Below are 12,346 nucleotides of genomic sequence, written 5' to 3' on the forward strand. Positions count from 1 at the left end.
GTAAACTAAAAAGAGTGCATCACGTTTTCTTTAGTAAAGGATGGACAAATGCTTATTGTTTTATAGCCATGCTCTTTAATATCAGAAAAACAGAATATAATATGCTGTGGTCGCGTACACTCAGATGTCAAAATTATACTTGACATATATCAAACGTGTCCTAATCAAATTGACAGTAAAACAAAAGGCACAATAGCAAACACAAAATTGTGCAGATACATCTATTGAATTTGTAGCATTTGAATAGTACTATTACCCAAGAATAATACACTTGTTTATTAAAGTCCGATTTTACATCATGGTCACTCTATAAATGCAAGTATAAGTGTTCATATATCAAATCTGTAAATCCTCATTTTCTTGTTTGTTTCTCCACAATCTTCACAAAGTTCTGAATATCCTCTGCCAGTAACTGCGGCTCCTCCATAGCAGCAAAGTGTCCACCGCGTGCCATGGGAGTGTACGTCTTGAGGTTCGGATATTTCTTTGTGACCCACAATTTAGGGGTGTGCGTGAGCTCGTTGGGAAAGGAGGCCACGCCTGCTGGAACATTAACTGGAATTCTATTGTGTAAAATAAAGCCACAAAGTGTCTTAAAAACTAGACATAAATATAGTTTTGTTATGATCGTACATTTTTAAGTATTTAGGTTGTACTTTTATATGTAACAAATCCATGGAATTGAGTAGTAATAAAAACTACAGTTTCACATAATGCTTATTAGAGTCTGTAGTTCTCTTACTTTGCATGGGGCTGGTTGAGACCTTTACCGAAATTCTCCTTGTAGAAACGCATAGAGGATATAATAGACCTTGAGGTCCAGTAGATCATCACATTCGTCAGTAAATCATCAAGAGAAAACTTCCTGTTGAAGAATCAATTATTGTTTTACCCATCTTATATCACACAACAATCTAGTATGATGGTAAACTGTGATATTTCTACCTCTCCAGTCCACCATCCTCGAGATTCTTAAATTCAGGATCAGTCCCAGTCGAAAACTTCTCCAAAATGTAAGCAGCCAAACCAACAGGAGAGTCATTCAATCCACGTCCTGTGCAACACAGTCAGACTTGAAATCAAATATTGACCAATATTTCTATTAGACATCAGATTCTCAACTGGTAATCATATTTATTGACATAATGGAGAGTGGATATTAACAATAACTCAACAACAAAGAACATATTGTGTTTCTCACCAACAGTGTCTGGTTTAGTGGATTGTATGTGCAAATATCCCGTTTCCTTCACAGCCTCCACTATGAGCTTCTGCATACAGGGGAAGAGGCGTTTGACATCGTGTTCAGTAAAGCCGAATAGTTTGGGAAACCGTCGACCAAGAAGTAAAGACAACACCATAGGAAGGCCTGCTTTATCAGGGGGTGCAAAGTTAACATGGAGGCCTTTTACTGTGCTGAGGAGAAAGAAGGTCAACAACAAAAGTTCTTATTAAATACATACAATACATGTATTTCTGATGCATGTATTTCTGATACATGTATTTCTGATTTGACCATAATGGTATTCAACAGTGATTCTCTACCGTGTTTAAAGGTCAACTATTCATACTTGTGTTCAAGCTGTGCCATATTAGTAGTGATAAGCCAACCCCAGTCTCCTCCCTGAACATAGAACTCATTGAAACCAAGTCGCTTCATCAGTTTACTGAATACGTGTGCCGCACATACGGAGTCAAAACCTGTACAAAACACATCATGATCGTCAAAACATTATAAATATTTCATAAAATCAAAATGGACTGTAACACGGCAATATAAACCTTACCTTTCTTATGAGGGGCCTCAGAGAAACCATAGCCAGGTATGGAGGGACATATGACTTCAAATGCTATGTCATCAGCACTGGATGGCTCTGTGAGAAGGGGGATTATACCGTAAAATTCATAGAAGGAGCCTGGCCATCCATGTACCATCATCAGCGGCACAGCACAGGTTCCCTCTGCCAAGTTCCTGGGTTTCACGTGGACATAGTGAATATCAATTCCTTGTGTCAAAAATGAAAAAGTGACAAAAATGAATGTCATGCAAATATACTTCTTCTTACTATAGTTTTGTACTCACCATCAATTTTGGTTTTGAAATGAGGATATCGATTCAGTTTGTCCACTTGTTTCCTCCAATCAAAATCATTCCTCCAATGAGACACAACCTTCTCAAGATATCTGGAGTTGAAACCATAGTGGAACTGACTCTCTTCAAGAGAAGGAAAGGTGCGCGTCTGATCTAGTCTTCGATGCAGATCCTACAGTATTTAGATTAACTCAATGTCTTCATAAGATTAAAACTAAAGGAACCTCTTTTTGAATCATCAAAGATATACTCAGGATCAGGGGTCTCCAACCGTTTTGTAAGCGAGGGCTACCAAAATATCTAAAATCCTCTAGAGGGCCACTTGTTGTTAACATACTTTCAAACTTTAAACATGTGATGCCTTATTTTTACGCTCACAGAACCAAATTCAGTTTTCTTATATTAAAAAATATATTAAAGCTTATAACACTTGCTTATAAGAAAACTTTCATGACGATGTAGGACTTGGCTGATCGTTGTAGTCACAGATTTATTATTGGTGAGCCCTGTGTTTAGCGGGCACCTTACAGAGTTCATGCGGGCACCACGTTGGGGAACACTGCTCAGGATGATACAGCCACGTCTAAAATGATAGGATTTACCTCGATCTCTTCAGAAGTTGTCTCAATTTTAAAAGGCCGAATGCTGTCATCTTCAGGTCCTTGGAGACCAGATCCCTCACCCCACCAGTCATCCTGTGCTTTTAGGACACTCTTTTTCTTATTCAGAAACAGCAGAGCAACCGCTGCCCCAAGCACCAATGCCACCGCCAATTCTATGTACATAGCGGAGCGTCTTGAAATAAAGCAAAGAACCTTTATAATAAAGAAAAAAATAATAAACACTTGCTGTTAAGTGTCTTGCAGTTTATACTCCAGCCTTTGAATCTACGTCCTTTTAGTTATCAGCCCAGGGTTTGAATCCATGTTTGGAATATGGAGCAAATGTCTACTGTTGCACAACATTCCCAGCACTTGGATTAGTGTGGACAAAGTTCGGTACAACATGTGTCAAACTGCACGACAATGCTTTTCTTTGTCTAGCCCTTAATATTCTGTAAACGCCATGTTAATAAGAATCTCTTGTGCTGTCCTGTTATAAGGAATGCAAATAATGCTGTAAACAACATGAATGCAAATAATGCTGTAAACAACATGAATGCAAATAATGCTGTAAACAACATGAATGCAAATAATGCTGTAAACAACATGAATGCAAATAATGCTGTAAACAACATGAATGAATAAGCCCATTTGAACATGGATAACATGCAAAACCCTCTTAACATATAAATCTGAATTCAAAACAACTACGAAACACAATTGCATTTTGCATACAGAAATGCTTTCGAGTAGCCCAAAAAGGACACATGCAAAACATTTATTTCACGCTATGAATAGTCTTGATGATTTACTTATGGAATTCACTTTTCCAGTTTCTTATTCACGTTTAGCTTAGGGATCATCTCGCGTTTCTCTTCTTTTACGTTTTTAAAATAAAAACTTTGTGTGTGTGTCCGCGCGTTTGTCTGTGGGCGTGTCTGTCTGTATGTATGTATGTGTGTGTGCGTGCGTATGTGTGTGAGAGAGAGTGCACAGAGGATGGGCTGCTGCTTGCTGTCTAAGTCATGACATGCTGAATGCCCCTTGAGATGAACGTGAACTTCACGTGGAACCTCCATCACCCACTCCCCTTACCATTCTCTATATTACTTTGATAGAACAGTTTTTTTAGGCAGGATATCTCCACAAAGAATATTAATCATATCCAAAAGTACCTACAAGTTTGAAAGTGCAATATTCTAGTGAAGAGCATGCAATACGGTTTATGCATAATTAAGTAAATTATGTGTATATTTGTAAAAAGCATAGTAAATTAATTATTTTTCATCATTGATGTATTTTATTTTTATTTTATGTATTTATTTTTTCCATTTCCTGTGTTTGTCTATAGTGTATTTTTTCATTCTGAGCTCCTGAAATCACAACACATTGCTTGTCTGTGTGTGCACGATTGGAAAATAAAGCTTATTCAATTTTTTACTCTTATACAATTTATTATACTCTTGTTGGTCTAAGCCATTGCGTATATTACTGCTATGCAGTTACATGTATATAGATTTATGTAAACTTTGTCACTTCTTGTATGTACAGAAAATGTGTTTTTTGTACAAGTATGTCTTTGATGGTGCGTTAAAAGTTCCACAGCTAGGTTATACCTTGTCTTGATGTCTACCGTCATGCAAGAAAACAGACAGTTTTACTGTAGCATTATGGGGTTATTGGGACAATTTGGGGTGCCATATCTCGACTTTCTTTGAGGGTCCGTCAGAAGTTCTACATTGGAGTTATACCCAGTATTTGCGACTAACATCTAGCCAAAAAGCAGATCTATTTACTGTAGCATTTTAAAGTTATGGACTTGTGAACTTGGCATATCTCACAGTACTCTTGAATGGGCCGTTGCACCTATGGGACATTTTGAGGTGCTACATCTCGAAAACCTTTAAGAGTGCGTTGAAATGTCCACAAAGGGGTTATACCCAGTATCCTTGACTACCCCCTAGCCAAAAAGCAGACATTTTTACAGTAGCATTTTGAAGTTATGGACCCATGAATTGGGCATATCTCACAGTACTCTTCAATGGGCCGTTGCACCTATGGGACATTTTGAGGTGCTACATCTCGAAAACCTTTAAGGGTGCTTTGAAATGTCCACATATGGGTTATACCCAGTATCCTTGACTACCCCCTAGCCAAAAAGCAGACATTTTTACAGTAGCATTTTGAAGTTATGGACCCATGAATTTGGCATATCTCACAGTACAGGGGTTATACCCAGTATCCTTGACTACTATCTAATTTATCTATTGAAATTTTTACTTTAGAATTTTTAAGTTATGGACCGATTAATTTGGCATACCTCACAAAACGGTACAATGGCGGTTGCACTTTTAGCACATTTTGGGGTGCCATATCTTAAATGTCTTTAAATGTTCCACAGCTGGGTTATACCATGTCTCTTTGTCTACCAACATGCCAGAAAGCAGACTTTTAGTTTCAGTGATCAATGTGCAGGAGATAAGGTATTTCTATCAATGACCAAGGTGTTGAAATGGCTATTAAGAATAAGAATGTTTTAGAATGTTTTTATGCTCAGTAGGAAAATATAAAATTAAAAATAATGATAATATCCTAAATGACTCATAATATAAACAGAATTATTTTGGATAATGTTGAGTTTTATAAACCTTTTTGTGATATAATTTGCTGAACCTTGGACAGCGATAGAATCATCCCTGCTTTTACATTAACCATTGACATTGGCCCTTTGAAGAGTACTGTAATATATGCCAAATTCATCGGTCCATAACCTTAAAATTCTACAGTAAAAATGTCTGTTTTTTGGCTATGTGGTAGTCAAGGATACTGGGTATAACCCCTATGTGGAAATTTTAACGCACCCTTAAAGGTTTTCGAGATGTAGCACCTCAAAATGTCCCATAGGTGCAACGGCCCATTGAAGAGTACTGTGAAATATGCCAACTTCAAGGGTCAATAATTCCGAAATGCTACGGTAAAATTGTCTGTTTTTTGGCTAGGTGGTAGTCAATGATACTGGGTATAACCCCTATGTGGAACTTTTAAGCACCCTTAAAGGTTTTCGAGATGTAGCACCTCAAAATGTCCCAAAGGTGCAATGAAGAGTACTGTGAAATATGCCAACTGTAGGGGTTAATAACTTTAAAATGTTACAGTAAAAATGTCTGTTTTTTGGCTAGGTGGTAGTCAAGGACACTGGGTATAACCCCTATGTGGAACTTTCAACGCACCCTTAAAGGTTTTCGAGATGTAGCATCTCAAAATGTCCCATAGGTGCAACAGCCCATTGAAGAGTACTGTAAGATATGCCAAATTCATGGGTCCATAACTTCAAAATGCTACTGTAAAAATGTCTGCTTTTTGGCTAGGGGGTAGTCAAGGATACTGGGTATAACCCCTTTGTGGACATTTCAACGCAACCTTAAAGGTTTTCGAGATGTAGCACCTCAAAATGTCCCATAGGTGCAACGGCCCATTGAAGAGTACTGTGAGATATGCCAAGTTCACAAGTCCATAACTTTAAAATGCTACAGTAAATAGATCTGCTTTTTGGCTAGATGTTAGTCGCAAATACTGGGTATAACTCCAATGTAGAACTTCTGACGGACCCTCAAAGAAAGTCGAGATATGGCACCCCAAATTGTCCCAATAACCCCATAATGCTACAGTAAAACTGTCTGTTTTCTTGCATGACGGTAGACATCAAGACAAGGTATAACCTAGCTGTGGAACTTTTAACGCACCATCAAAGACATACTTGTACAAAAAACACATTTTCTGTACATACAAGAAGTGACAAAGTTTACATAAATCTATATACATGTAACTGCATAGCAGTAATATACGCAATGGCTTAGACCAACAAGAGTATAATAAATTGTATAAGAGTAAAAAATTGAATAAGCTTTATTTTCCAATCGTGCACACACAGACAAGCAATGTGTTGTGATTTCAGGAGCTCAGAATGAAAAAATACAGTATAGACAAACACAGGAAATGGAAAAAATAAATACATAAAATAAAAATAAAATACATCAATGATGAAAAATAATTAATTTACTATGCTTTTTACAAATATACACATCATTTACTTAATTATGCATAAACCGTATTGCATGCTCTTCACTAGAATATTGCACTTTCAAACTTGTAGGTACTTTTGGATATGATTAATATTCTTTGTGGAGATATCCTGCCTAAAAAAACTGTTCTATCAAAGTAATATAGAGAATGGTAAGGGGAGTGGGTGATGGAGGTTCCACGTGAAGTTCACGTTCATCTCAAGGGGCATTCAGCATGTCATGACTTAGACAGCAAGCAGCAGCCCATCCTCTGTGCACTCTCTCTCACACACATACGCACGCACACACACATACATACATACAGACAGACAGAAAGACACGCCCACAGACAAACGCGCGGACACACACACAAAGTTTTTATTTTAAAAACGTAAAAGAAGAGAAACGCGAGATGGTCCCTAAGCTAAACGTGAATAAGAAACTGGAAAAGCGGATGCTTCGCGTTTTTAAGGTGGAACGGAAAGCGTCAATAAGAAACTGCGAATAAGAAGCTGGATTCAGCCTCGTCTTTAAAACGACCAAAAAGTTGTCCCATAATCCGTCAGAAAATACAATAACAAAATAACACAACAGAATAACAATGTTTTGTTGTAATCTGACGGTAACACAAACTCGGGGAAACGTTTAAAAACTACGTTAACACATAAACACGAAACAAGATCGCTTACCTCGTGAAGGATGAAAAATTATGCTGTTAACGCTTAGTGGTAGTCAAACAACGCAGGAATGTCGCAGTGCATCGTGGGAGATGTAGTCACGGAGTGCGCACGCGTCACATTCACCGTGGAAATCACAGTGAAACATTTATATTTAGTCATTTAGCAGACGCTTTTATCCAAAGCGAGTTCGGGGAGCAATAAGCCATATGTCATAAAAGAGCAATAGTTCCTTAGGTGCTAATACTAGTTTCAGCAAGACCACTACCTGTTGACAGAAAAGGGTTAGTTCAAGTATTCACAGAAGAGATGGGTTTTAAGTAGTTTTTTGAAGGTTGTGAGAGATGTGGTTGACCAGACCCCTTAGGAAGAATGTTCCACCAGGACGGAGTTGTGAAGGAGAATGAGCTGGAACGCTTTTTAGTGCCCTTATGAGAAGGCAATACAAGGCGCCACTCGTTTGCTGAACGCAGGGTTCTTGTGAAGTATGCCGGTGCAGATCCAGTGATAGTCCTGTAGGCAAACATCAGTGACTTGAATCTGATCCGGGCTTCATCCGGTAGCCAGTGGACAGAGATGAAAGCGGTGTCACATGAGCCCTCTTGGGCTGTTGGAAGACGAGGCTTGCGTACTTGTAATCCTGAACACACATTATTCCTCTCAATATATTGTTTGTAATAAGAAATAAATATAAATTTGTCTTGATAGAAATAAAAATGTCTTCCCGACTGTCTTTTGTGCTTTTCTAGTGTTATTAATGTTGCGATTCACTAAGTAAACTAAAAAGAGTGCATCACGTTTTCTTTAGTAAAGGATGGACAAATGCTTATTGTTTTATAGCCATGCTCTTTAATATCAGAAAAACAGAATATAATATGCTGTGGTCGCGTACACTCAGATGTCAAAATTATACTTGACATATATCAAACGTGTCCTAATCAAATTGACAGTAAAACAAAAGGCACAATAGCAAACACAAAATTGTGCAGGTACATCTATTGAATTTGTAGCATTTGAATAGTACTATTACCCAAGAATAATACACTTGTTTATTAAAGTCCGATTTTACATCATGGTCACTCTTTAAATGCAAGTATAAGTGTTCATATATCAAATCTGTAAATCCTCATTTTCTTGTTTGTTTCTCCACAATCTTCACAAAGTTCTGAATATCCTCTGCCAGTAACTGCGGCTCCTCCATAGCAGCAAAGTGTCCACCGCGTGCCATGGGAGTGTACGTCTTGAGGTTCGGATATTTCTTTGTGACCCACAATTTAGGGGTGTGCGTGAGCTCGTTGGGAAAGGAGGCCACGCCTGCTGGAACATTAACTGGAATTCTATTGTGTAAAATAAAGCCACAAAGTGTCTTAAAAACTAGACATAAATATAGTTTTGTTATGATCGTACATTTTTAAGTATTTAGGTTGTACTTTTATATGTAACAAATCCATGGAATTGAGTAGTAATAAAAACTACAGTTTCACATAATGCTTATTAGAGTCTGTAGTTCTCGTACTTTGCATGGGGCTGGTTGAGACCTTTACCAAAATTCTCCTTGTAGAAACGCATAGAGGATATAATAGACCTTGAGGTCCAGTAGATCATCACATTCGTCAGTAAATCATCAAGAGAAAACTTCCTGTTGAAGAATCAAATATTGTTTTACCCATCTTATATCACACAACAATCTAGTATGATGGTAAACTGTGATATTTCTACCTCTCCAGTCCACCATCCTCGAGATTCTTAAATTCAGGATCAGTCCAAGTCGAAAACTTCTCCAAAATGTAAGCAGCCAAACCAACAGGAGAGTCATTCAATCCACGTCCTGTGCAACACAGTCAGACTTTAAATCAAATATTGACCAATATTTCTATTAGACATCAGATTCTCAACTGTTAATCATATTTATTGACATAATGGAGAGTGGATATTAACAATAACTCAACAACAAAGAACATATTGTGTTTCTCACCAACAGTGTCTGGTTTAGTGGATTGTATGTGCAAATATCCCGTTTCCTTCACAGCCTCCACTATGAGCTTCTGCATACAGGGGAAGAGGCGTTTGACATCGTGTTCAGTAAAGCCGAATAGTTTGGGAAACCGTCGACCAAGAAGTAAAGACAACACCATAGGAAGGCCTGCTTTATCAGGGGGTGCAAAGTTAACATGGAGGCCTTTTACTGTGCTGAGGAGAAAGAAGGTCAACAACAAAAGTTCTTATTAAATACATACAATACATGTATTTCTGATTTGACCATAATGGTATTCAACAGTGATTCTCTACCGTGTTTAAAGGTAAACTATTCATACTTGTGTTCAAGCTGTGCCATATTAGTAGTGATAAGCCAACCCCAGTCTCCTCCCTGAACATAGAACTCATTGAAACCAAGTCGCTTCATCAGTTTACTGAATACGTGTGCCGCACATACGGAGTCAAAACCTGTACAAAACACATCATGATCGTCAAAACATTATAAATATTTCATAAAATCAAAATGGACTGTAACACGGCAATATAAACCGTACCTTTCTTATGAGGGGCCTCAGAGAAACCATAGCCAGGTATGGAGGGACATATGACTTCAAATGCTATGTCATCAGCACTGGATGGCTCTGTGAGAAGGGGGATTATACCGTAAAATTCATAGAAGGAGCCTGGCCATCCATGTACCATCATCAGCGGCACAGCACAGGTTCCCTCTGCCAAGTTCTTGGGTTTCACGTGGACATAGTGAATATCAATTCCTTGTGTCAAAAATGAAAAAGTGACAAAAATGAATGTCATGCAAATATACTTCTTCTTACTATAGTTTTGTACTCACCATCAATTTTGGTTTTGAAATGAGGATATCGATTCAGTTTGTCCACTTGTTTCCTCCAATCAAAATCATTCCTCCAATAAGACACAACCTTCTCAAGATATCTGGAGTTGAAACCATAGTGGAACTGACTCTCTTCAAGAGAAGGAAAGGTGCGCGTCTGATCTAGTCTTCGATGCAGATCCTACAGTATTTAGATTAACTCAATGTCTTCATAAGATTAAAACTAAAGGAACATCTTTTTGAATCATCAAAGATATACTCAGGATCAGGGGTCTCCAACCGTTTTGTAAGCGAGGGCTACCAAAATATCTAAAATCCTCTAGAGGGCCACTTGTTGTTAACATACTTTCAAACTTTAAACATGTGATGCCTTATTTTTACGCTCACAGAACCAAATTCAGTTTTCTTATATTAAAAAATATATTAAAGCTTATAACACTTGCTTATAAGAAAACTTTCATGACGATGTAGGACTTGGCTGATCGTTGTAGTCACAGATTTATTATTGGTGAGCACTGTGTTTAGCGGGCACCTTACAGAGTTCATGCGGGCACCACGTTGGGGAACACTGCTCAGGATGATACAGCCACGTCTAAAATGATAGGATTTACCTCGATCTCTTCAGAAGTTGTCTCAATTTTAAAAGGCCGAATGCTGTCATCTTCAGGTCCTTGGAGACCAGATCCCTCACCCCACCAGTCATCCTGTGCTTTTAGGACACTCTTTTTCTTATTCAGAAACAGCAGAGCAACCGCTGCCCCAAGCACCAATGCCACCGCCAATTCTATGTACATAGCGGAGCGTCTTGAAATAAAGCAAAGAACCTTTATAATAAAGAAAAAAAGAATAAACACTTGCTGTTAAGTGTCTTGCAGTTTATACTCCAGCCTTTGAATCTACGTCCTTTTAGTTATCAGCCCAGGGTTTGAATCCATGTTTGGAATATGGAGCAAATGTCTACTGTTGCACAACATTCCCAGCACTTGGATTAGTGTGGACAAAGTTCGGTACAACATGTGTCAAACTGCACGACAATGCTTTTCTTTGTCTAGCCCTTAATATTCTGTAAACGCCATGTTAATAAGAATCTCTTGTGCTGTCCTGTTATAAGGAATGCAAATAATGCTGTAAACAACATGAATGCAAATAATGCTGTAAACAACATGAATGCAAATAATGCTGTAAACAACATGAATGCAAATAATGCTGTAAACAACATGAATGCAAATAATGCTGTAAACAACATGAATGCAAATAATGCTGTAAACAACATGAATGCAAATAATGCTGTAAACAACATGAATGCAAATAATGCTGTAAACAACATGAATGCAAATAATGCTGTAAACAACATGAATGCAAATAATGCTGTAAACAACATGAATGAATAAGCCCATTTGAACATGGATAACATGCAAAACCCTCTTAACATATAAATCTGAATTCAAAACAACTACGAAACACAATTGCATTTTGCATACAGAAATGCTTTCGAGTAGCCCAAAAAGGACACATGCAAAACATTTATTTCACGCTATGAATAGTCTTGATGATTTACTTATGGAATTCACTTTAAAACGACCAAAAAGTTGTCGCATAATCCGTCAGAAAATACAATAACAAAATAACACAACAGAATAACAATGTTTCGTTGTAATCTGACGGTAACACAAACTCGGGGAAACGTTTAAAAACTACGTTAACACATAAACACGAAACAAGATCGCTTACCTCGTGAAGGATGAAAAATGATGCTGTTAACGCTTAGTGGTAGTCAAACAACGCAGGAATGTCGCAGTGCATCGTGGGAGATGTAGTCACGGAGTGCGCAAGCGTCACATTCACCGTGGAAATCACAGTGAAACATTTATATTTAGTCATTTAGCGGACGCTTTTATCCAAAGCGAGTTCAGGGAGCAATAAGCCATATGTCATAAAAGAGCAATAGTTCCTTAGGTGCTAATACTAGTTTCTAGTTTCAGCAAGACCACTACCTGTTGACAGAAGAGGGTTAGTGTACTTATTTTTTTTCATTTGTAGGTCAAGTATTCACAGAAGAGATGGGTTTTAAGTAGTTTTTTGAAGGT

At 37.8% G+C, this 12,346-nt stretch overlaps 2 protein-coding genes across 9 annotated transcripts; both read right to left on the reverse strand.

The window, feature by feature from the left end:
* Positions 1–62: 62 nt before the first annotated feature.
* On the reverse strand, positions 63–7,526 carry LOC306904865 (epoxide hydrolase 1-like). 3 transcript variants are annotated; one of them, XM_079475034.1, is made up of 9 exons: positions 7,445–7,526; positions 2,695–2,907; positions 2,084–2,264; positions 1,788–2,006; positions 1,572–1,701; positions 1,202–1,416; positions 946–1,054; positions 743–865; positions 63–563 (listed from the first exon to the last, which is right to left on the reverse strand). In XM_079475034.1, exons 2-9 carry the CDS (start codon positions 2,875–2,877, stop codon positions 353–355), a joined length of 1,371 nt encoding a protein of 456 aa, XP_079331160.1. In that variant the 5' UTR covers positions 2,878–2,907; positions 7,445–7,526; the 3' UTR covers positions 63–352. The 3 variants fall into 3 exon arrangements, with proteins under 3 accessions (XP_079331160.1, XP_079331162.1, XP_079331161.1); XM_079475036.1 differs by having other exon boundaries at positions 2,695–2,887; positions 7,445–7,496; XM_079475035.1 differs by lacking the exon at positions 7,445–7,526 and having other exon boundaries at positions 2,695–3,029.
* Positions 7,527–8,268: 742 nt separating this feature from the next.
* Positions 8,269–12,102, reverse strand: LOC306904673 (epoxide hydrolase 1-like). Of its 6 annotated transcripts, none has more exons than XM_079474692.1 (9): positions 11,991–12,102; positions 10,871–11,083; positions 10,260–10,440; positions 9,964–10,182; positions 9,748–9,877; positions 9,408–9,622; positions 9,152–9,260; positions 8,949–9,071; positions 8,269–8,769 (listed from the first exon to the last, which is right to left on the reverse strand). In XM_079474692.1, the coding sequence occupies exons 2-9, from the start codon at positions 11,051–11,053 to the stop codon at positions 8,559–8,561; spliced, it is 1,371 nt and encodes a 456-aa protein (XP_079330818.1). In that variant the 5' UTR covers positions 11,054–11,083; positions 11,991–12,102; the 3' UTR covers positions 8,269–8,558. The 6 variants fall into 6 exon arrangements, with proteins under 6 accessions (XP_079330818.1, XP_079330823.1, XP_079330821.1 ...); XM_079474697.1 differs by having other exon boundaries at positions 8,977–9,071; positions 10,871–11,063; positions 11,991–12,066; XM_079474695.1 differs by having other exon boundaries at positions 8,977–9,071; positions 11,991–12,065.
* Between the last annotated feature and the right edge of the window lie 244 nt (positions 12,103–12,346).

Source organism: Barbatula barbatula (genome assembly GCF_947034865.1).
Source record: "Barbatula barbatula genome assembly, chromosome: 15".
NCBI classification, from domain to species: domain Eukaryota; kingdom Metazoa; phylum Chordata; class Actinopteri; order Cypriniformes; family Nemacheilidae; genus Barbatula; species Barbatula barbatula.